The 26276-nt window shown below is 38.8% G+C and overlaps 1 protein-coding gene across 3 annotated transcripts in view; it reads right to left on the bottom strand.

The window, feature by feature from the left end:
* Window positions 1–26276, bottom strand: part of PTPN9 (protein tyrosine phosphatase non-receptor type 9) — an 83562-nt gene that overhangs the window by 10181 nt on the left and 47105 nt on the right. For all 3 annotated transcript variants that reach the window (XM_042941368.1, XM_042941367.1, XM_042941366.1), the window contains 4 exons: window positions 19864–19974; window positions 17264–17592; window positions 5780–5873; window positions 67–133 (listed from right to left, as the gene is read on the bottom strand). In XM_042941368.1, coding sequence (XP_042797302.1) covers window positions 67–133; window positions 5780–5873; window positions 17264–17592; window positions 19864–19974 — 601 coding nt within the window. The remainder of the gene's footprint in view (window positions 1–66; window positions 134–5779; window positions 5874–17263; window positions 17593–19863; window positions 19975–26276) is intronic.

Genomic DNA, 26276 nt, shown 5'->3' with positions numbered 1-26276 from the left:
ATCATCTGGTGCAAGAAATCACAGGTAGATGACAAAAAACCAACTTTGAGGGGCAGACTAACTTACCTTGTGTACCAATGTAAGCATTCTTCTGCTTGTAGCCATCCATGAAACTGGCATTGATGTAATCTGTCTAATAATAAAAAGGAAATATCATTGCAGCTGTGTGGAATATACCATTTGGATGGGAAAATTATATACTAGGTAAATAAAACCCAACATGTAGATATTCTCTTCTTGTCAGGCAGAAAGTGAGGAAAGCGTCAGTTCAAAACTTAACTTCTACAGATGTTACTGGAACAAATGGATACCCACATGCAGGAGAAAAAAAAAAAAATCAAGCTGGCTTGTTCCTCACACTATACACAAAAACTAACTCAAAACAGATCACCTAATGTAAGAGCTAAAATTACAAAACTCTTAGAAGAAAACATAGGGTTAAATCTTTGTGACCTTGGGTTAGGCAAAACCTTCTTAGCCATGACACCAAAAGTACGAGCAACAAAAGAAAACCAGATACGCTGAACTACATTAAAATGGAAAACTTTTGTGCTTCAAAGGACACCATCAAGAAAGTAAAAAAGGGGCACCTGGGTGGCTCAGTTGGTTGAGTATCTGACTCTTGGTTTCAAGCTTAGGTCATGATCTAGCAGCTTAGCTTACAGGTTCGAGACCCTCGTCGGGGTCTGCACCGACAGTGGGAAGCCTGCTTGGGATTCTCTCTCTCCTCTCTCTCTGCCCTTCCCATGCTCTCTCTCTCTCTCTCAAGATAAATAAATAAACTTAAGAAAAAAGAATAAAAAAACCCCACACAATGCACATATTTGATAAGGGACTTGCATATAGAATATATAGAGAGCCTTCACAATTCAATATTAAAAAGACAACCCAATTTTATTTTTATTTTTTTAAATGTTTATTTATTTATGAGAGAGAGAGACAGAGTACCAGCGGGGGAGGGTCAGAGAGAGAGGGAGACACAGAATCCAAAGCAGGCTCCAGACTCTGAGCTGTCAGCAATGCCCCAATGCAGGGCTCAAACTCATGAACTGTGAGATCATGGCCTGAGCCGAAGTCGGACACTCAAGCAACTGAGCCACCAGGCGCCCATGACAACCCAATTTTAAAATGGGCAAAGGATCAGAATAGCCATTTCTCTAAAGATACACAAATGGTAATAAGTATAAGAAAAGATGCTCAACATTATGAGCCATCAGGGAAATGCAAATCAAAACCACAATAAGTGGGGCGCCTGGGTGGCTGAGTCAGTTAAGCATCCGACTCTTGATCTCAGCTCAGGTCTTGATCTCAGGATCATGAGTTCAAACCCCACATTGGGCTCCACACTGGGCATGGAACCTTACTTAAAAACAAAAAACAAAACACAATGAGATACCACTTCATACCCAATAGGATGCCTACAGGTACAAGTGGATAATAACAAATGTAGGCAAGGATAGTGCAAAAACTGGAACCCTCATATGCCCCTACTGGGAATGTAAAATGGTGCAGTCATGTTGGAAAACAGTCCAGCGGTTCTTCCAAAGCTTAAACACAGAGTTACCAAATGACCCAGCAATTCCACTCCTGAGGGAAATGAAAACATATGTCCACAGAAAAACTTACACAAATATTCATAACAGCATTATTCATAATAGCCAGAAATGGTATTCACCTGCTGAATGTATAAATAAAAGTGGCATATCCATACGACGGAGTATTATTTAGCAATAAATGGAGTGAAGTACCGCTACATGCTACAACACAGATGAACCTTGAAAACATGCTGAGTTAAGAAGCCAGACACAAAAGGCCACATATTGTAAGATTCCATTGATATGAAATGTCCAAAACAAGCAAATCTCTAGAGACAGAAAGTAGACAAATTGTGGGGGAAATGGGGTGTGACTGCCAAGGGTGTGGAGTTTCTTTTTCAGGTGATAAAAATGTTCTAAGGTTGATTGCAGTGGTTGCCCAACTCTGTGAATGTAAGAAAAACCACTGAATTTTACACTTTAAATAGGTAAATTGTATGGTATGTGAATTACATCTCAACAAAGATGTTAACTACCGAAAAAGGAGTCCATTAAGATTTGTAGCACTGGTTCAAAACCAAAAGGGAGGCAAGCCAAGCAACCTGAGTAGGATCATCCTGTCCATGCTGCCACACACAAAAGGCAAAGCGTGACTGGAGAAGGAAGAAAGCTATACCTCATATCTAGGACCATCAACAGCATGGGCCAAACACCCAGACTCCTTTACTACCTGAATTAACACAAAGCAATAGCCAGACAAATTCAAAGGCGTCTCAATGAACAGCTCTTGACTCAATTCTCTTCTGGGGGCCTTCTCTAATCTCCCAGTGTTTTCAGTCTTATTTACTTCCACATCATCAGCTATCAGGGAAATTAAATAGGATTTAGTCTTTATTATTTTTATTATACCTTCTCACAAGATCTCTGCCAATGTCCTTTAATCCAAGCTGATAAAAGAGAAACACGGATGAAGCTACAGTGTCAAGTTTTGGTATAACTAGTTGAGGGGATCTACCAGTTACGATGAATAGCAGAGGGTGTGAAGGGATATAGGAGGACAAAAGGAAAAAAGTCCAAAGTTAACCTAGAGAAAGCTCATATGCCACTCTACTCTAGAGAGGTCGGAGTGACTCCCCAATCCATCACTTTTTCTCCACTGGGTTCCACCACTTGGAAACCAGTCTGAATTGTCAGTATCCACAGCCACCTTGAGAAGACATCTCCATCTCATGGTCGTTACTTGAGTACGTGTCTGTTAGGCAGCCAGTCTACCTCGTCCTCCCACAAATTATTTAGTCAAGAGTTTCCTGCTTTCTCCTTTCACAGCAGTTGATTTTGACCTCATACTACTAGTGTGTTCTACTCTGAGACATCTTCACTGAGCTAAGGGACCATTCGCAGCAGACCCAGCAAGCTAAAAGCCTCACTCACTCCCAGCCAGACTTGCTCAATCTAGGGCCCACCACAGTCAGTCAAAGCTATCCTCTGCCCAGCCTGGCACATTCAAGTGGTACACCCTGCAGGACCCAAGTGAGGAGGCACAGAAAGTACAAAGGATTTACCTGGTACATGCCAATCAACACTATTCTATAAGTAATATATGGTATATAGTATTATATATTATATATATATATCACATATATATATACTATATATATACGATATATATATATATACACACACACTTACACACACACACACACACACACACACACACACACACACGGCTGTTACTTTTGGAACTTCATGCTTTGAAAAGAAATATCACCTCTTTAAAGGAGACTTACTATTTCTTTATAACCAAGGAAACCAGCTTTCAGTAAGTATCCTTGTCTCTGAGAGTACTAGGAATTAATATCAGTAATTTCAGAAGAATCATCAGAAATTAAACCTGAAAATGACCTCAGAGATAAAGTAGAGATTTTGGGGCAGACTGAAATAGCAGAGAGAACCAAACTAAGTACACTTGTTATGGGCCATGTTCAATAGAAACTATGACTAATAGCTTTATAATTCTAGAAGCAAATCTGGTGAACAATTCACTCATAAACCTGAATCCTGAATCCTCCATTTACTGTGGAAATAAAGCTGTTGCCAATGTTTGCAGTAATTAAAGGAGCATAACTCAAGTGATGATCTTCAGATTAATTACAGGATGACTAGAATAGTCTGCTGGTATACTGGGATTCATGCATTCATTCACAAATAATTTACTGAAGGTCTGATATGTACTGTTCTAGGTACTGAAGATGGAGCAGTCAAGAAGACAGGTAAATACAGATATCTGACTCCAGATCCTCAGCTCAACCATCATACTCTTACTCCTTTAGAGCATATATTATCATGATCTCAATAATAGTGATGAACTTGCTCTAAGTCAGCCAGGCTCTGAGCTAGTGTTCCTGCAAGAAAACCCTTTGTAAGGGTCCTGGACAGGGTTATGAATTCAGTTTATGTGCTTGAAACAGTAGGGTCAAAAGAGATAAAAACCATGATGATAGGGTCTCAACCCACGTATCATATATGCCCAAATACAAGGCAATGATTTTACCAAAAATTATCCCCCAGAAAAAAGAGAGGGGATATAATAAGACCCTATAATGTATGTCATGTTAAAGGGGCACTATCTGAATTCCTTTGCTTTGAACAACAAGCTCAATCAACGCTGGCTTTTTTTAAGTAATGTCTGCGCTCAATGTGGGGCTCAAACTTATAACCCTGAGATCAAGAGTCACATGCTCTACCAACTGAGCCAGCCAGGCACCCCTCAATGGTGTTTTTTTTTTTTTTTTTTATACATATGGAGGGCACTAGACAGAATTGGTATATCGGAAGAAAAAATAAGAAATGTAACACATATTTAGTCATTGACCTCAAAATTCTAAGTGTTGGATGTTGCTGTAAATAATTATATTAAAAAAGACTTTTAAGGGGCACCTAGGTGGCTCAGTCGGTTGAGCGTCCCACTTTGGCTCAGGTCATGATCTCACGCCTTGTGGGTTTGAGCCCCACATCGAGCTTTGTGCTGACGGCTCAGAGCCCGAAGCTGCTTTGGATTCTGTGTTTCCCCTCTGCCTGCCCCTCCCCTGCTCACACTCTTATCTCTCTCAAAAATAAATAATAAAACATTAAAAAAAAAAAAAAAGACTTTTAAGGGGCATGTCAGCACAGAGCCCATTTCAGATCTTCTGTCTCCCCTCTCTCTCTGCCCTTCCCTTGCTAGCATGCTCTGTCTCTCTCTCAAAAATAAACATTAAGGGGTGTCTGGGTAGCTCAGTTGTTTAAGCATCCAACTTCAGCTCAGGTCAAGATCTCACGTTCGTGGGTTTGAGCCCCGCACTGGGCTCTGGGATGACAGCTCACAGCCTGGAGCCTACTTCAGATTCTGTGTCTCCTTCTCTCCCTGTCCCTCCCCTGCTCATGCTCTGTCTCTCAAAAACAAATTTAAAAAATAATAAAGATTTAAAAAAGGAGGACTTTAAAAAAGAATAAGTAAATGATTATACTACAGAGAATGCATAAGATATAGGATAAATGAAAAAGAAAAACCTGTGTTAGTGTTATGCTAATAGGTTTTTCTGGCTTAGGATAAACTTTTCAGTGACAATACCATACACTTAAAAGGAAATAAAAATCCTATGTGCTCTGGAAAACTGTGCTAGATTGGCTCAGGAAGTAGCTCAAATGAGGACAAAGCACTGATGTTAAAGGTGCACTTGAAGAATTTCACTAAATATCTATATTAGTATATTATAAGTGTGATTTTTAAAATGAACAGATATGATCAAATTAATACATTAAATAATATAATTAATTGACCACTTCAACTCTATCCCTAGATATTTACGTATACACTAGTTGTCCAAAATTATTTTCATATCTTCTAGATGGAAAAATCACTTACAATTAGAGTTGCCTTGTATTGATACATATATACACTCACTAACATGGTAGACAACAGAACTCTCATTTTACAACAAGTAAAAGGAGAAATCATTGAACATTTATCAAGCACCTACAATATACCAGACCTTGCCCTATCAGCATCTACATAAATTTTCCATTTAATTTCTGCTTAGTATTGTGAGATGGGTTGATAGGTCACAGACTAGTATATAGCAAAGTTAAAACTCACATCTGATCTCTCTGGCTGAGAGTCTATGTTCTTTCTGCTATGGTATCAGTAAGCCTCACTTTGGAAAGTTTCCCTCAGTGCTCCTGAAAGACAGCATTTATCTGACTACCTGAGTATAGCCACTTCGTTTTGTCAACTTCACTCTCGTTTGGTCCAGGCAGGGCACATCCCCATAGCGGTTCTTCTCTAGGTTTCCTGGAGACCTGCAGAAAATGAAACAGACAAACTAAAACAAAGACAGAGAAAAGGTGGAAGCAGTGTGTATGTGTGCATACGAAGTGTGGCAGTACAAAGGTGGATGTCAGTCACTGTTGGTGGTGGAGACCTGGATCTGCTCATTGCCTAGCCTATCCATAGTCCATATCATTCAACCTTTTTAATGATATGTATGTATTCCTGTGGAAATAAAGATATTTCCATTCGAAAGAGAAAAAGGAAAGGGAAATAGGGGTATAGCACTCCCCAAAAAAATCCAGCTGCTAATAAACCTAAGTCCAGTTTAACATGGTAGGTTGACAACATATGTTTGACTCCACTCCATCTAGTAGCCTCACTAAAATGACAATAAAGGTACTAATCGGTACAAATCCCAAAAGTGACGGCAGAGACATCAGCAGACAAAGAGTGAAATCTATTTTGGCAGAGAGAAAACAGATGGAAAAATTTGGGCTGACTTCAGCCAAACAAATGCAGAAAAATAGGACCCACAGCAGTATCTACAGAGAGACACAATGGCTCACTCTCATAACTCCCACACCTTGGAAGGCAACGTGAGGCACAGGGCTAAAAACAGAGGAATAAATGAAAAGCTGAATTATAGAAAATGAGAATCCCCTGCCCTCATCTCCCTGTCCTCTCCCATCTTATACTTACATCCTAGCTTGGACCCTACGGGCAAGAGAGTGGAGAATTCCACTCTGGAGTAAGTGAATACCCCTACATGAAAGAATTCTATCATCTGGAATACACCAACAACTAGCTAGCTGATTAGTTAAACTTGAAGATCACCCATGCAAACAGCATTTCCAAGCAGGGTTTAAGGACTCCACTCCTAAGTATAGAGTACTTACAGCCAAGAACCTCCATGTAATTACAGAAAGCTCCAACACAAAAAAAGAGACCAGTCAAACACATGGCAGGGAAAAAGCACAAAAGAGAATCATTAAGAGCAAATAAGTTCTAAAAGGCTATAATTAACACCCTCAGAGAGAAAAAGATACTGTTTGTATGAAAATAAGAACAGGATGCTACGAGAAAGGAACAGAGAAGAAAAGCTCTTAGAAAATAAAAATGGTATCCAAAATATAAAACTTTAATAGAAGAGATGAAAGAGAAAGTTGAAGAAATTTTCCAGAATAAAACAAAAATTCAAAGTGATAAAAAATATGAAAAAATTTTAGTCAAATAAGACAATCATTCTAGGGCAGGAGTCAGCAAAGTATGGCCTGGCCAACCTGTTTTTGTAAATAGAAGTTTTACTGGAACACAACCAAGCCTGTCAGTTCAGTACTAGCAGAGATTATTATACTTGCAACAAAGATTATAAGGCCCAAAAGCCTAAAATGTTTACTATTTTGCCTTTCAAGAAAAAGTTTGTCAATCTTTGCTCTGGGAGATCCAACCAGGCTGATAGAAATATTCCAGAAGTAAAGAACTGATACAGTACAAGAAAAGAAAGAAAGAAAAAGAGCTAATATAAAAAAAAAACAAATAGTCCTACGACTAAAGAACACAAGCCTTCAGGTGAAAGAACCTATCAAGCACCCAACAAAATGAAAGGAAAAAAAAGGGACCCACACCAAGCAAGGCATATCATTGTGAAATTTCTAAATGGAAAGAGAGATTATCTAAAAATGTCCAAAAAGACTTGAGAAGGCTTAAGAATAAAATCAGATGATTTAGTAGCATTGCTACCAAATACAGAGGGATTGTTTTAAAAATTCTGTTAAACCTAATCAAAGATATAAAAGATCTGTATGCTGAAAACTATAGAAAGCTTATGAAGGAAATTGAAGAAGATACAAAGAAATGGAAAAACATTCCGTGCTCATGGACTGGAAGAATATATATTGTTAAAATGCCAATACTCGGGATAGAAGGAACATACTTAAAGATCATAAAGGCCATTTATGAAAAGCCCACAGCTAACATCATCCTCAACGGGGAAAAACTGAGAGCTTTTTCCCTGAGATCAGGAACACGACAGGGATGCCCACTGTCACCGCTGCTGTTTAATATAGTGCTGGAAGTTCTAGCATCAGCAATCAGACAACAAAAGGAAATCAAAGGCATCAAAATTGGCAAAGATGAAGTCAAGCTTTCGCTTTTTGCAGATGACATGATATTATACATGGAAAATCCGATAGACTCCACCAAAAGTCTGCTAGAACTGATACATGAATTCAGCAAAGTTGCAGGATACAAAATCAACGTGCAGAAATCAGTTGCATTCTTATACACTAACAATGAAGCAACAGAAAGACAAATGAAGAAACTGATCCCATTCACAATTGCACCAAGAAGCATAAAATACCTAGGAATAAATCTAACCAAAGATGTAAAAGATCTGTATGCTGAAAACTATAGAAAGCTTATGAAGGTAATTGAAGAAGATATAAAGAAATGGAAAGACATTCCCTGCTCATGGATTGGAAGAATAAATATTGTCAAAATGTCAATACTACCCAAAGCTATCTACACATTCAATGCAATCCCAATCAAAATTGCACCAGCATTCTTCTCGAAACTAGAACAAGCAATCCTAAAATTCATATGGAACCACAAAAGGCCCCGAATAGCCAAAGTAATTTTGAAGAAGAAGACCAAAGCAGGAGGCATCACAATCCCAGACTTTAGCCTCTACTACAAAGCTGTCATCATCAAGACAGCATGGTATTGGCATAAAAACAGACACACAGACCAATGGAATAGAATAGAAACCTCAGAACTAGACCCACAAACGTATGGCCAACTCATCTTTGACAAAGCAGGAAAGAACATCCAATGGAAAAAAGACAGTCTCTTTAACAAATGGTGCTGGGAGAACTGGACAGCAACATGCAGAAGGTTGAAACTAGACCACTTTCTCACACCATTCACAAAAATAAACTCAAAATGGATAAAGGACCTGAATGTGAGACAGGAAACCATCAAAACCTTAGAGGAGAAAGCAGGAAAAGACCTCTCTGACCTCAGCCGTAGCAATCTCTTACTCGGCACATCCCCAAAGGCAAGGGAATTAAAAGCAAAAGTGAATTACTGGGACCTTATGAAGATAAAAAGCTTCTGCACAGCAAAGGAAACAACCAACAAAACTAAAAGGCAACCAACGGAATGGGAAAAGATATTTGCAAATGACACATCGGACAAAGGGCTAGTATCCAAAATCTATAAAGAGCTCACCAAACTCCACACCCGAAAAACAAATAACCCAGTGAAGAAATGGGCAGAAAACATGAATAGACACTTCTCTAAAGAAGACATCCGGATGGCCAACAGGCACATGAAAAGATGTTCAACGTCGCTCCTTATCAGGGAAATACAAATCAAAACCACACTCAGATACCACCTCACGCCAGTCAGAGTGGCCAAAATGAAGAAATCAGGAGACTATAGATGCTGGAGAGGATGTGGAGAAACAGGAACCCTCTTGCACTGTTGGTGGGAATGCAAATTGGTGCAGCCGCTCTGGAAAGCAGTGTGGAGGTTCCTCAGAAAATTAAAAATAGACCTACCCTATGACCCAGCAATAGCACTGCTAGGAATTTATCCAAGGGATACAGGAGTACTGATGCATAGGGGCACCTGTACCCCAATGTTTATAGCGGCACTCTCAACAATAGCCAAATTATGGAAAGAGCCTAAATGTCCATCAACTGATGAATGGATAAAGAAATTGTGGTTTATATACACAATGGAATACTACGTGGCAATGAGAAAAAATGAAATATGGCCTTTTGTAGCAACATGGATGGAACTGGAGAGTGTGATGCTAAGTGAAATAAGCCATACAGAGAAAGACAGATACCATATGGTTTCACTCTTATGTGGATCCTGAGAAACATAACAGAAACCCATGGGGGAGGGGAAGGAAAAAAAAAAAAAAAAAAAGAGGTTAGAGTGGGAGAGAGCCAAAGCATTAGAGACTGTTAAAAACTGAGAACAAACTGAGGGTTGATGGGGGGTGGGAGGGAGGGCAGGGTGGGTGATGGGTGTTGAGGAGGGCACCTTTTGGGATGAGCACTGGGTGTTGTATGGAAACCAATTTGACAGTAAATTTCATATATTAAAAAATAAAAAAAAAATAAAAAAAATAAAAAAAAAAAAAAATGCCAATACTACCCAAAGCTATCTACACATTCAATGCAATCCCAAACAAAATTGCACCAGCATTCTTCTCGAAGCTAGAACAAGCAATCCTAAAATTTGTATGGAACCACAAAAGACCCTGAATAGCCAAAGTAATATTGAAGAAGAAAACCAAAACGGGAGGCATCACAATCCCAGACTTTAGCCTCTACTACAAATCTGTAATCATCAAGACAGCATGGTATTGGCACAAAAACAGATGCATAGACCAATGGAATAGACTCCAGAATTGGACCCAAAAAGTATGGCCAACTAATCTGACAAAGCAGGAAAGAATATCCGATGGAAAAGACAGTCTCTTTAACAAATGGTGCTGGGATAACTGGACAGCAACATGCAGAAGAAGGAAATTAGACCACTTTCTTATACCATTCACAAAAATAAACTCAAAATGGATAAAGGACCTGAATGTGAGACAGGAAACCATCAAAATCCTAGAGGAGAAAGCAGGAAAAAAACCTCTCTGACCTCAGTCACACAATTTTTTACTTGACACATCTCCAAAGGCAAGGGAATTAAAAGCAAAAATGAACTATGGGGACCTCACGAAGATAAAAATCTTCTGCACTGCAAAGGAAACAATCAACAAAACTAAAAGGCAACCGACGGAATGGGAAAAGATATTTGCAAATGACATATCAGACAAAGGGCTAGTATCCAAAATCTATAAAGAACTCACCAAACTCCACACCCAAAAAACAAATAATCCAGTGAAGAAATGGGCAGAAAACATGAATAGACACTTCTCTAAAGACGACATCCAGATGGCCAACAGGCACATGAAAAGATGCTCAACGTCACTCCTCATCAGGGAAATACAAATCAAAACCATACTGAAATGGTTTTGGGTCCATTTAGAGTGGCTAAAATGAAATCAGGAGACTATAGATGTTGGCGAGGATGTGGAGAAACGGGAACCCTCTTGCACTGTTGGTGGGAATGCAAACTGGTGCAGCTGCTCTGGAAAACAGTGTGGAGGTGCCTCAAAAAATTAAAAATACACCTACCCTATGACCCAGCAATAGCACTGCTAGGAATTTACCCAAGGGATACAGGAGTGCTGATGCATAGGGGCACATGTACCCCAATGTTTATAGCAGCACTTTCAACAATAGCCGAATTATGGAAAGAGCCTAAATGTCCATCAACTGATGAATGGATAAAGAAATTGTGGTTTATATACACAATGGAATACTACTTGGCAATGAGAAAGAATGAAATATGGCCTTTTGTAACAATGTGGATGGAACTGGAGAGTGTTATGCTAAGTGAAATAAGTCATACAGAGAAAGACACAGACCATATGTTTTCACTCTTCTGTGGATCCTGAGAAACTTAACAGAAGACCATGGGGGAGAGTAAGGAAAAAAGAAAAAAAGTTGGAACTTTTTTAAAAGGGAGCCAAACCATAAGAGACTCTTAAAAACTGAGAATAAACTGAGGGTTGATGGGGAGTGGGAGGGAGGGGAAAGTGGGTGATGGGCATTGAGGAGGGCACCTGTTGGGATGAGCACTGGGTGTTATATGGAAACCAATTTGATAATAAACTTCATATTAATAAAAAAAAATAGAAAAAAAATTCTGTTATTATTTCCAACCTGGAATTCGATGCTCTACCAAAATTTAAGTGAAGAAAGAAGATGGGGGACCCATTAACCAAGAACCAATAAAGGAAAGTGAGGAGGGAAATCAGGAAAAAGCTGAGGAGCAAGTCCAGACAACACCAACCTCAGTTGAGACTAGAGCAAAAAAGAAAAAAAAAAAACAAAAAAACAAAACAAAACAAAAAAACCTAAAAATTCTGCAAGTGAGGACTCCAGGGGAAAATAAACAATCAATTCATCATGTGATATATTCGACCACTTGGAAAATACTAAGAACAGTATAAAATAAATTTAATGAAGCATAGGGGAAAAAATAAAGCTAGGAACATGGAAAACTAAAAACAAATTTAAAAATTAGGTAATTAACTCCAAAAGAAACAAAAAAATTGAATTAATAAAATTTAATATATTTGATTTTCTAGAAGCCCATTTAGTTCTGCAGTAGAAAAAATTTCATAGTCATAATAATGTGAACAGTAACTACTGATTTAATAAAAAATTGTGACATAATTATATTGGAAAAACAGTCAAACGGGAATTGGAGAAAGAGTGTAAGAGCCAAAGCTTACCAACCACAGAAATCAATAAAGAGCATTATAAGGACTTTATTTATAATCATAGAAGAAATACCAGAAGAAACAACTATAAGAGTTGAAAATGGACACCTAAGGGCGTGTGTGGCTCAGTCGGTGAAGCGTCCAACTCTTGATTTGAGCTCAGGTCATGATATTAGGGTCCTGGGATCAGGCCCCCATTGGGCTCCATGCTTAGCTTAGAGAATACTAGCTTAATATTCTCTCTCTCCCTCTCTCTCTGCCCCTACCCCCTCGTGCTCACTCTAAATAAAATTAAAAAAAAAAAAAAAAAAGAAAAGAAAATGGACACCTAGTAGAACTGAGGGTAAGGCTAGAGACAGCCATTAATTTCATCATTTCTTTTCTTTTCTTTAAAAATTTTTTAATGTTTATTTTTGACAGAGACAGAGCATGAGTGGGAGAGGGACAGAGAGAAGGAGACACAGAATCTGAAGCAGGCTCCAGGCTCCAGGCTCAGCACAAAGCCTGACTCGGGGCTCGAACCCACCAACCGTGAGATCATAACCTGAGCCAAAGTCAGATGCTTAACCAACTGAGCCACCCAGGTACCCCTCGTCATTCCTTTGGTACTATTTTATAGTAATATTATATTTCATTTTGTAAATGAATTATTGTAAATTTTCTTTTATATAACACATATATAACAGCTATATATATATATATATATATATATATATATATATATATAAAAGTTATATATAACTTTTATAAAACAAATTCCTTCTTTTATATAACAAAAAAAGGATGGAGCAAATATGGCAAAATATTAAAAATTGTCAGTATCAATTCTGGTGATAGGAAGATAGTTGTTTATCATGTTATACTCTGTACTTTTCCATATTTAAAAAAATTCCCTCTTCCCATACAAATAAGCCCAGCTGATATTTTACAAAGTTCCAAGGACAATTCAATGGAGGAAGGATTTTTCAGCAAATGGTGCTGGAGCAACTGGATAGCCACAGGCTTATACGTGCACGCACAAACACACATACACGCGCACATACAAAAATCAACATCAACCTAAACCTTACGCTTTATACAAAAATTAATTCAAAATGGATCACAGAATTAAATAAATGCAAAACATAACACTATAAAACTTTTACGTAAAAAAAAGAGAAAATCTTTGGAATCTAGGGTTAGATGTTCTTGGATTTGACACCAAGAGTGTGATCCATGAAAGGAAAAACTGATTAAAGGACTTGACCAAAATAAAACCTTTTGCTTCACAAGGGACCCTGTTAAGAGGATGAAAAGACCAGCTACAGACTAGAAGAAAATATTCATAAGCCAGTATCCAACAAAGAACCTATATCTAGAAAATGTTTTTAAAAATTCTCAAATCTCAACACTTTTTTAAAAAGTCCAAACAGAAAGTGGGCAAAAGGCACATTTTTACAAAGAAAATATACAGATGGTAAACAAGCACATGAAAAGATGTTCAATATCATTAACTACTAGAGAAATGTAAATTATACCCACAATGGGATCTCATTACACACCTATCAGGACAACTAAGATAAAAAATAGTGGCAACATCAAATGCTGGGGAGGATGCAAAAAAAAATGGATCATTCATACATTGCTGGGGCATGTGCAGAATGGTATGACCACTCTGGAAAACATCTGGGTAGTTTCTCATAAAACTAAACATCCAATTACCAAGTGACCTAGCCATCACACTCATGGATATTTATCCCAGAGAAATGCAAGCTTATGTTCACACAAAACCTAGACATAAACGTTCATAGTAGTTTTACATGTAATAGCCAGAAACTCTAAACAACCTAGGTGTCCTTTAACAGGTGAATGGTTAAACAAACCATTCATACCATGAAACACACCTAGTAATAACAAGGAATGAACTATTGAGACATGTAATAACAACTTGGGTGAATCTCCAAGGAATTACACTGAGAGGAAAAAGCCGATCCTAAAAGGTTCCATATAGTAGGATTCCATTTATTTATTTATTTTTAACGTTTATTTATTTTTGAGACAGGGAGAGACAGCATGAATGGGGGAGGGTCAGAGAGAGAGGGAGACACAGAATTTGAAACAGGCTCCAGGCTCTGAGCTGTCAGCACAGAGCCCGATGCGGAGCTTGAACTCACGGACCGCGAGATCATGACCTGAGCCGAAGTCGGATGCTTAACCGACTGAGCCACCCAGGCGCCCCTCCATTTATTTTTTTAATGTTTACTTATTTTTGAGAGAGAGAGACTGAGTGTGAATGGGGGAAGGGCAGAGAGAGAGATAGAGAGAGAGAGAGAGAGAGAGAGAGAGAGAGAGAGAGAAAGAGTCTGAAACAGGCTCCAGGCTCTAAGCTGTCAGCACGGACCCTGATGCAGGGCTTGAACTCACGAACTGTGAGATTATGACCTAACCTGAAGTCGGATGCTTAACCAACTTAGCCACCCAGGCGCCCCAGTATGATTCCATTTATATGATAACATTTTTGAAATCACAAAATCTTAGTAATGGAAACCACATGAGTTGTTGCAGGGGTTAGGGATGGGGAAGGGTGGGACCAAGGTATGTGGTGATGTATTCTTCTGTATCTTCACTGTAGTGATGGATACACAAACCAATGTGTGGGCTAAAGATTGCATAGAACTAAATACACACACACACACACACACACACACACACACACACACACTCTAAAACTGGGGAAATCTGAGTAGACTGGTGTAGAATATCAATATCCTAGTTGTGATATTATACTATACTTTTAGAAGATATTATCATGGGAAAACTGTGGAAAGGGTGCATGCAATATCTGTTATTTTTACAACTTTATATGAATCTACAATTATAATAAAATGATAAATTTTTTTAATGTTTATTTATTTTTGAGAGAGAGAGAAGAGAGAGAGACCAAGTGAGGGAGGGGCAGAGAGAGAGGGAGATAGAATATAAAGCAGGCTCCAGGTTCTTAGCGGTCAGCACAGAGCCAGATTGCAGGGCTCAAACTCAGGGACCATGCGATCATGACCTGAGCCGAACCCAGACACTCAACTGACTGAGCCACCCAGGCGCCCCTAAAATTTTTTAAAGAACATCTTTTGAAAAAATGGTGTAGTGGAGAAGAAAAGAAAGAAAGAAAGTCTCTTGGTCTATGGCATTCTGGACAACGAGTACTCTGATATCTACTTCATAATCTAGAATTCCAAGGGAGACATAGTTTGTTCTGTACAAGCAGCTTTATTGGAACTTGGTAAAAGACATAGACCTGGAGCTAATGGGGATTCTGGGTTCTGGCTCCTGAAATGGGGGGCTCATTCATTCAATAAAGAGTGAAGATTAGGAAGTCCTTCCATAGGGCTGGGAAGTGTTCTCTGATGATAACATGATGGCTGGTTTGGGTGATGCCAAGAGGACAATCTAAACTTCCTTTTTCTACTGGGTGGAGGAGGACCACAGTAGAAATGACATCCCAAGGACCTCACAGCAGAAGTACCCAGAATAAGGTTAGGAATCCCCAGGACAAGAATGCATGCTCTTGGAGCAGCCCAGTACTCCTCTCTGCCCAGTACTTCCTTGATTCAAAACTGTTACAAGGAGGGTTGGGGAGGTGTCTGGGTGGCTCAGTTGGTTAAGTGGCAACTACAGCTCAGACTACAGCTCAGGTCATCATCTCGTGGTTCGTGGGTTCGAGTCCCACGTTGGGCTCTGTGCTGACAGCCCAGAGCCTGGAGCGTGCTTCAGATTCTGTGTCTCTCCCTCTCTCTCTGTGCTTTCCCCACTCATGCTCTATCTCTCTCTGTCTCTCAACAAAAAATAAATGTTAAAAAAATTTTTTTTAAAAAACTACAGGGAAAAACTAGTTGGGAGAAAGATTGGATGCATACATAGAGATTGTAAGTTGGTAAGAAACAAACAGCTGTGTGGGAGAAAAGAATACCCTGCGCTTGAAAATTGCTCTGCTTTCTTGTTTTTTTCTTACTTCCCTTTGCATTCTTGCTGTTTATTGACTGATTTCGCAATTGTTTCTTCTTTCTAACTCCTCTTATCAGTTTCCTAACTCATTCTTTTCCCTCTTTCCTTTTGCTAAAAGGCTCTCTCCCTGAATCTTCTTTACAGCACACTGACTAAGCTGGACAGGAATTATAAGGGGAAAGAGGTATTCACAGAATCATGGACTCCGAAAACATTTAAGCTACACAAGTAGGTAGACATCAGAGACTAAGATCACATATTACACAGAGGAAAACCAGGGTGCAGGGAAGGGAAATAACGTGTATAAATCACAGAGGGGACTTCTGGCTATGCTGGAACTTGAGCCCGGGACAGATTCCCTGGTTTTCAACAGAGCTTCACTTGAAGAGACAGAAATTTCTGCTGCAGCCAATGAAAAAAGTGTAACATAAATGAGAGCAGCAGTAAAGAGAAATGATCTATGCCCTATGGCCAACAATACTTACTGAGTAATTATGAACCAGTTATAAACTAGCCAGGTAGTTCTGCAGTAGAATTTAGATAGAAGGAAAATCCCACAAGGCTAAATGCCTAAGAGTTAATTCTTTTCTGTTACTGTGAATTATTTTAAATGTTCCAGTACCCTCTTCAGAAAGCAAAGTGGCTTTTTTTTTGGCTTGTTTTGTGTGTGTGTGTGTGTGTGTGTGTGTGTGTGTGTGTGTGTTTAAGAAAGTAATGTTATACTACAAAGGCTCTAGGGAGAAACTGCCCAAATAGAGAGCCTACATTTTTGAGCCAACATTTTTGTTTTTTCCTAAAAACACTTGCATTTCAGAAAAATATTTTAATATGTGTCCATTATTACATGGCTCCCCTGCCAGTACTGAAGACCTCCAGAAATTTCAAAATATAGGATACTGGCAACAAGCACCAAAGCAGGAGAGGCGTCTTTCTGGATAAGAAAATCATCATCTAAGTGAGAGTGATGCTTCATAACACAAGGAAGGGCCTCTGTTAAGGAAATGAGATGTGGAAGGAGCTGTTGCCAACACACACCAGAAGCATGTTAGTAACCGATTGTTGTCCCAAACCTTTCCTACTTACATAGAACAGTGGAAAGTGCCAACAGGGTTCTCACGGCGGATGTCTTCATACTCCTCATATATCCCCCGCTTTTGTCTGGTGCTAACATAGTCCATCAACTCTTGGATGGTCATGGCGTGGGGACCCGGAACATGTACCGAGTCCCAGTCTAAGGCAGGAGGGAGGGAGAACAGGATGATCTCATCGAAGGGATCTGGGTGGCCGTTCATCTGGGGTAGGAACTGGAAATTCCAAGTGGCAAGGTCAATTTTGACGTATCCACCCAGGTTTTCTGGAAGGCACTCCCTGGGCAGGTGCTGGGTGACCTCAGATGTCTTTAATATCTGAATCTGGAAGGCCAAAAAGAACCATGTGAGTACGTAGGGGGGGAAAACATAGATAAGTTGAAGATAAAGAATAGGTGTGTTTATATTAGATTTGAAGAAGGGGATGAGATTTGCTTGAAATACGTGGTATACTTGTGAAAGAAGTAGACTGCATTTCATCTGCCTGGGATTGAAGTCTTTTTCCCAAATGTCTGACTTCCAGGAATGTATATCAAATGCATTCCTGGAATTAGGGGTCCTTTTATAAATCTTGAAAGGATGGTACTGTGAACAAAGCCTTTATACTATTAACAAGGCTTCCCAGTGCCATCTCATGCAGGTATTTGCCTTTTTGACTACTAAGAACGCACAGGTAGTGATTTTTTTGGTCAACCCCATACTAAGGTAACCAACTCTAAGCCTGGTGCTTTACTCACAGCTCAGTATGGATGTTCTCAAAGATAGCTTTCTATGAATATAACGCAAGACCAGCCACCCAGAGACAGGGTAGCCCAGGAAAACTGCACGAAAAGTAATCCAAGTCTGCTCTCTGCTTAGACACAGCCTTACTGGACCAAATTAGCCTAGTTGGTTCTCCGTGAAATCTGCGTTGAATGGGAATGCTTGTCTCTCTTACTATTGCCTCTTCTTGGAATGTCCTCTTTTCCTCCTCAGTCTCTTCAAGGAGCAGCTTATAAAGCTCACCTCTTCTGTGACGCCCTCCCTGACTGCCAGAGACAATATTCTCCTCTGGGCTCCTTCCTGCAGAGCCACAGTTTTCTGCACTTCTGCCTCTGTGTTCCCTATCAGGACCATGAACTCCTCAAAGATAAGGAAAGTCTCACTCAATTTTTAATTCCCAGGGCCCAGAGCCTGGACTGTAAAGGTGCTCATGTATTTTGAGTTTATACGCACATTTATACTTACATAAACAAGTGCAAGAACTTGCCTAAAGAGGACTCTCAAAGAGTTACCTTGGAAAAGATCTCTCCTATTCCCAGTCACTAGGTCTCCAAGTACTTCCACAGAGCCAAACGTCTTCAGTTTTCCTCTCCAACACAAGTCTCCTCAGCTATAAAGATCTGCACTGTTATCACTAATATAACCTCATAATTCTTTTTTTTTTAATTTTTTTTTAACGTTTATTTATTTTTGAGACAGAGAGAGACAGAGCATGAATGGGGGAGGGTCACAGAGAGGGAGACACAGAATCCGAAACAGGCTCCAGGCTCCAAGCTGTCAGCACAGAGCCTGATGTGGGGCTCGAACTCACAGACCGTGAGATCATGACCTGAGCCGAAGTCGGCCGCTTAACCGACTGAGCCACCCAGGCGCCCCTATAACCTCATAATTCTATATTACAAAAATCTCTAATAATATTTCACACTATATTATGACATAACTCTTATTATGTCAATGCCCTTTCTTTCAAGGGTGAGAAATGAATGAATGAATAAAACCATAATCTTTCAGTCCTGGAACATTCAGGGGATAATAGATTAAAGATAAATTTAGAAAACACTTTTGAAGTTAGGAAACAACAAGCTGTTTTCAGAGAAAATGCCAGGAATGGAAGTAGAGAGAGATAGTGAGAGAGTCTCCTCCACCACCCTGGTGGTCAAAGGGACGGATTAGTATTTCCAGTTGAACAAATTCAAACACCTGTTCAACTAATGCAATTCCATTAGAGATTGTTAAATATGCATGTACAGCACTAGCCTAAATTTTGGAAAGGGGAGCTATCCTTAAGTTATCCATGGGACACACTCCTTCAGTGCTATCTTTATGCAAGTTGCTATGGAGGGAGAGTGCCAAACAACTATGTGTAGCTCCTAACTTCAAGAAACTTGGAATACAGTGGGAGAGGGAGCCTGTACTGAGCTGAGTAAAGAATAAAGCAGAGAGGGGCACCTGGGTGGCTCAGTCGGTTAAGCATCTGACTTCGGCTCAGGTCGTGAACTCATGGTCTGTGAGTTTGAGCCCCACGTCGGGCTCTGTGCTGACAGCTCAGAGCCTGGAGCCTGCTTCGGATTCTGTGTCTCCCTCTCTCTCTGCCCCTCCCCTGCTCATGCTCTGTCTCTCTCTGTCTCTCAAAAATAAATAAACGTTAAAAAAAAATTTAAAAAAAAAAAGAATAAAGCAGAGAATACAAGTGGATACGTTAAGAGAAGCAGAAAGCACTTTAGGAAACAAACCAGGAGAATTTTACTGAAGGTAAAAAATTAATTGGCAGGTTTCAACAGTGGGGATGGGAATGTATCTATCCACCTCCAAATAAAATAAAGCTTGCCTTACCCTCTCCCGGACTTTGTCCTTCAGGAGGAGGCTGATGATGGAATAGGGCACTCGGAACCATATTGGTGCTCCCACAATCAGCACTTTCTTCAAACGAGCAGGAAATGCTCCCTATGGAGAACACATATGAAAATTTAAAGATATTAGTTAAAGCACACTGGAACCTGTGACCGTTCGAACGCCAAGTATAGGTTTTCTGCTCTTGTCCCCATCCTTACCCAGCAGGGGGAGTCTACAGCCTAATTTGCGTTTCATTTCAGTAACTACAGAGGTGGTTAAAAATTTTTAAATTATACACCTGACACTAATATAACACTATATGTTAATCATACTAGAATTAAAATTAAAAACTTAATAAAAAAATTAAAAGCTGGTTTACTTTTAAAAGTTATGTTATGTTCTGGGTGCCTGGGTGCCTGAGTCATTAAGCACCTGACTTTGGCTCAGGTCATGATCTTACAGTTAGTCCCACATCTTAGTCCCACATCATCTTAGTCCCACATCGGGTGAGCTTGAGCACGCTTCTCTCTCTCTCTCTCACTCTCTCTCTCTCTCTCTCTCCCTCCCTCCCTCCCTCCCTCCCTGCCCCTCATGGGATTCTGTCTCTCTCTTCCCCTCATTCACTTGCACCCCCTCTCTCTCTCTCTCAAAAAAAGTTATGTTCTTATTAACATAAGCTTTATGGATCAAAAATATACTGACTTTTGTCAGCATATATGTGTGCATCCTTAAGTTCTGCTTATTAAAACTTTAAGAAAAATTAAATCATGAATAAACAGAACATGAAAGAAACATCTCTCATAACCTTTTATTCTGACATCTGTGTGTTTATAAATCATTTTTTAAGCCATCTCTTCATCTATTTTTGTATTCATTTATTCAATCAATAAATATAATCTAGTGGACACAAGGGCAAATGAGATATAAAGGCAAGGAGACACCTGATCTGCATAAAGCATAAGAATAAAAAAGTATTCATTCCTAATCCACAACTCTTGGTTTCCTTTGGTTTAATATCCCAGGCCTTCTCACGGGCAGGGATACCAGGTAATATTGGCATTACTGGAAGAAATTACTCCCAAGGAATAAAAAAACAAAAAACAAAAAAGAGGGAATTGTAGCTAAATATCTTCCACAACTTTCTCCCTATTCTTTTTCAAAAAATTGATTCTCAATTTGACATGTCACTCTCTGGCTATTCTTCCACTGATTTGGGGGGGTGGGGGGGCGGGTGGTCCATGAACATTCCCAATAGAGAATATATAGCATCTAGAACAAAATGCTCCATGGACTTCTTCACTGAAGTCTGAGAAACTACCTTTCATCTCTTCCCTCAAAGATACAACAACTTATTTCAGGACCCAAAAAGCCAAGGTCCCTTTAAACTGCCAGATCAAAAACCAGTCTGGAGAAATACCTATATTTCCACAAAATTATAAATAAAAAGCAGAAGCCATTATATCTGTTTCTTCAGAGCAAAGAACTACACACTAAGGCCTGTTCCATTTTAATGACTTTATGGCATCCACATATACTGTTGATGGGACAGTAAATAGTTACATCTTCTAGAAGGCCTCTGGCATTACATATCCTTAAAAATGTGCATATCCTCTGATCAAGTAACTCTATCCTAAGGTAATAACCAGAAACACAAAGATTTATGAACAAAAATGTTTACTGCACCTTTATTTTTGATAGTTAAAAATAGCATTTAAAACTGGAAAGAATATATATGTCTGAAAATGGGTAGGGGCTAATAAAAATGGTATTATAATAAGATTATTACATGACCTTTAAAATGAAGATTTCAAAGATTTTTTTACAACTTTGGAAAATCCCCACAATATAATCCTAATTAAACTAAACAGAATCAGCTATAACCTTAATTTTGTTTAAAAAATTACACATATATTTCACAAAGAAAAAAGATTATAAAGAATTATATCAAAAGCTCAATAGAGTTTCTCTCTGATAAGTGAGATTATGAGTTGTTATTTTCTATAATACTTAGCATTACTTTTATTTTTTACAACCTTATTTAAAAATGTTTATATCCTCTTTTTTTTTAAAGTAATCTCTAGGGGCACCTGGATGGCTCAGCTGGTTTGGTGTCTGACTCTTGATTTCCCCTCAGGTCATGACGTTGCAGTCTATGGGTTTGAGCCCTGCATCAGGCTCTGCAGTGACAATTCGGAGCCTGCTTGTGATTCTCTCTGCCCCCACCACTCATGCTCTCTCTCTCCCTCAAAATAAATGAATAAACTTAAAAGAAAAGTAATCTCCATGTGCAATGTGGGGCTCGAACTCATGACCCAGGGATCAAGAGTTGCATGCTTTACCGACTGAGTCAAGCAGGTGCCCTTAAAATGTTTACATCCTTGGATCTGGTAGGCCTACTCCTAGAAATCCACAAACTATTTTATGTGCAAGATATGAATATAAAAATGTGTTTGCTGAGAAAACTGTTTATTATAACAAACGGGAAAAAATATCCAACAACATAGAAATAGTTAAGTAAATTATTGTAAATACAGGATAGACTATCATTCAATTACAAGTGTTCATAAAATAAAGTTGTTGGAGCTCACTGTATCTTGAAATTGTACGAACATAATTAAGACCATATTGAAAAACATCTAGAAGAAAGTGTCCTACACCAAAATGTCAACAGTGTTTATTTCTGCATAGTATCAAAGGCAGTATTTCTTCTTAATGTATATTAGTCTGAGTTGTCCAAATTTGTCTACAATGAAAATTTTTTCTGATTATAATAGTATTTTAACTATAAAAGGTAAATGTGAAAAAAATTAGCCACCCTATAAATAATAATCAGCATAAAAGTATAACGGTAAAAACATGTGATTTATAGTAACACTTATGCACACACACACACACACACACACTACCTCTCTCCCTATCTTTTTCTCCCTGAAAGTCATTGGTCTTACAAACAAGATGATTTATCCTTGGTGTGTGCTGTATGTTTTTATATGTATGTATATGTATCTTTTAGCCTAGGAATCAACTACGTAAGACACATGTAAGATAAATAAAATAATTTTAAAATGTTATTGAAAGACATAACAAAAGACTTAAAAAAAAGTAGAGCATTCTTGGATGGGAGATAATAACATTATAAAGATGTCAATTCCCCCTGAAGTAATTTGTTAATTCATTATATCCAAATAAAATCTGAGAATGTTTCATTTCCCTCAAATGTGACTGAATGACTCTAAAATTCATCTAACCAAAAGGTGATGATTTTTTAAAAAAATTTCTCATCAGATTTAAAATTTGGAAAAAGTGGCTACCCTCTGGGGAATGGCACTGGGTGTATGATGAAGGGTGTCAGAGACTTTTCCCTGAATTGCTTTTTTTTTTTTTTTTTTTAATTTTTTTTACATTTATTTATTTTTGAGAAACAGAGTGAGACAAAGCATGAACGGGGGAGGGGCAGAGAGAGAGGGAGACACAGAATCTGAAGCAGGCTCCAGGCTCTGAGCAAGCAGTCAGCACAGAGCCTGATGCGGGGCTCGAACCCACGAACTGTGAGATCATGCCCTGAGCCGAAGTCGGACACTCAACCAACTGAGCCACCCAGGCGCCCCCTGAATTGCTTTTTAATTGCTTTTATAATAAAGGGCTAGGAGTGCCTGGCTGGCTCAGTCAGTAAAGCATGCGACTTTTTTTTTTTTTTTTTTTTAAGTTTATTTATTTATTCTGAAAGAGACTTTAAGAATTGTTGTGCGCCTGTGCACAACCAACGGCGGGGGGGGGGGGGGGGGGGGGGGGGGGTAGGAGGAGAAGGAGACGAAGAGAGAATCCCAAGCAGGCTCCATGCTGTCAGCAGTATGGAACCTCATGTGGGGTTCAAACCCATGACCTGAGCCCAAATCAAGAGTCGGTTGACAGAGCCACCTAAGCGGCCCGTTTTGTTTTTTTTTTTTAAGATTTTATTTCTGGGGCACCTGGATGGCTCAGTCAGTTGCACATTGGACTTGGGCTCAGGTCATAATCTCGAGATTCATTAGATCGAGACCTGCTTAGGCTCTGGGCTGGCAGCATACAGTCTGCTTGGGATTTTCTCTCTCTCCCTCTCTCTGCCCCTCCTCCACTCACGCACATGCTGTCTGTCTCTCAAAGATAAATAAACTTAAAAAAAAAAAAAAAGAAAGATTTTATTTTTTTTAAAGTAATCTCTACATCCAACATGGGACACAAACTCACAACCCCAAGACCAAGAATTGCACACCCCACCAACTAAGCCATCCATGCGCCCCCAAGCATGTGACTCTTGATCTCAGGGTTGTAGTAAGTCCCAGCCCCGTGCTGGGTGTAGAGTTTACTTAAAATAAATAAATAAATAAAATACAAACACAATACAATAAAATACAAGAAAATAAAGAAGAACTAGTTATAAAATAAAGTTTGCTTTCAATATGCATGTTATATATCAATAAATTTAAATAAAGAATACAAAAGTCATGTAAAAAGAATAAAAATGCAAAAAACAGTCAAAACAACTTTTAGAAATAAGATTGTGACAGGAATCTTGTCCTATGAGATATTAAACTTTATTATTATAAGATTAAAATAAATAAAACAGTGCATATGTGTTAGTCTAGATGACTAGATCAAGGGAATAGAGTATCCAGAGATGGGACAGTGAGTACCATATAGTGTAATTTAAAGGTATTATCTCAAATGAGTAGAAAAAATATGTATTAGTAAATGCTGTCCAGACAGCTATTTGAAAGCAAATTATTTTATCTATAATATTATGTATCATATATGACATATATACATTTTTTTTGTTGTTCTGTTTTGTTTTTTAAGTTTATTTATTCTGAGACAGAGAGAGCCTGTGAGTTGGGTAGGGACAGAGAGAGAGAGAAAGAGAATTCTAAGTAGGCTTGCTTTGTCAGTGCAGAGCCTGATGTGGGGCTCAAACCCATGAATGGTGAGATCATGACCTGAGCTGAAATCAAGAGTTGGACGCTTAACTGACTGTGCCACCCAGGCCCCCCATGATGTATATTATTAAATAAAGTATATATAATATAGTAAAAAAAAATTACAATGAAAAATAAAATATAGGTGACAAAAGACACCATAAAAATGAATAAATTATAAACTACAAAAAATGCTGCTAACACATACTTAGTAACATTCTTAACAAGTCTTACAAATTAGTAAGAGATAAATACTTTTATAAAAAACTGGGTAAAATATATGAGAATAAAAAAATTTTAAATATCCCTTGGCAATGAATGTGAAAATATGCTAACGCTCATCATTAATAAGAAAAACACCACATAAAAACGTGAATATGATTAAAATCCAAATAATAAGTTAATGTTGATAAGACTGGTAAAAAAGCCTGTTGATAGGAGTATAAATTTGAACTATGTTTTTAGAAGGTTATTTGGCAATATTTATCAAAATTTAAATGTGTAGTGCGCTTGGGTGGCTCAGTCGATTAAGCCTCAGACTCTTGATCTGGGATCAGGTCATGATCTCATGGTTTATGAATTCAACCCCCATATTGGGTTCTGCGCTAATGGTGTGAAACCTGCTTGGGATTCTCTCTCTGCCTCCACTCCTCTCCCACTTTCTCCCTCTCTCTCTCTCTCTCTCTCAAAATAAGCTTAAAGAAAATTTAAATGTGTGAACTCATTTGCTTACAGCAATGAGAACTTGCTTATAGCAATTTATCATGAGCAAATGATTGGTCAAATATACAAAAATGTATGTAAAACAATGTTCACTGAAGCCTTTGTAACACCAAAAAACCGGCATGTCATTTTTTCTGCTTGATATATCCATAAAAAGAATACTCTTCTACCATTTAAAAAAATGAGGAAGAAGAGCCTTGGGTGGGTTATTTGGTTGGGGTCCAACTTCGGCTCAGGTCATGATCTCACTGTGAGTTCAAGCCCAGCGTCGGGCTCTGTGCTGACAGCTCAGACCCTGGAGCCTGCTTCGGATTCTATGTCTCCCTCCCTCTCTGCCCCTACCTTGTTTAGGCTCTATCTCTCTCTCAAAAATAAAAAAAAAAAATTTTTAATAAAAAAAAAAAAACAACAACCCTGAGGGAAGGGGCACCTGGCTGGCTCAGTCAGTAGAGCATGAAACCCTTGATCCTCAGGGTTGTAAGTTCAAGCTCCACGTTAGGTGTAAAAAAAAAAAAAAAAAAAAAAAAAAGCCAGGTGGGGGAAAAATGAGGAACAGCTGCATGTACTGACACAGAGTAACCCATGACATGAAAAGATGACGAAGACACGATTGTTAACTAAAAAAATGGCAAGTTAGGGGCGCCTGGGTGGCTCAATCGGTTAAGAATCCAACTTTGGCTCAGGTCATGATCTCATGCTCCCTGAGTTCAAGCCCCGCATCAGGCTCTGTGCTGACAG

Source organism: Panthera leo, chromosome B3, assembly GCF_018350215.1.
Source record: "Panthera leo isolate Ple1 chromosome B3, P.leo_Ple1_pat1.1, whole genome shotgun sequence".
In the NCBI taxonomy this organism is placed as follows: Eukaryota; Metazoa; Chordata; class Mammalia; order Carnivora; family Felidae; genus Panthera; species Panthera leo.
Note: the sequence above shows the minus strand (reverse complement) of the source record. Positions and strands in the feature narration are given on the sequence as shown.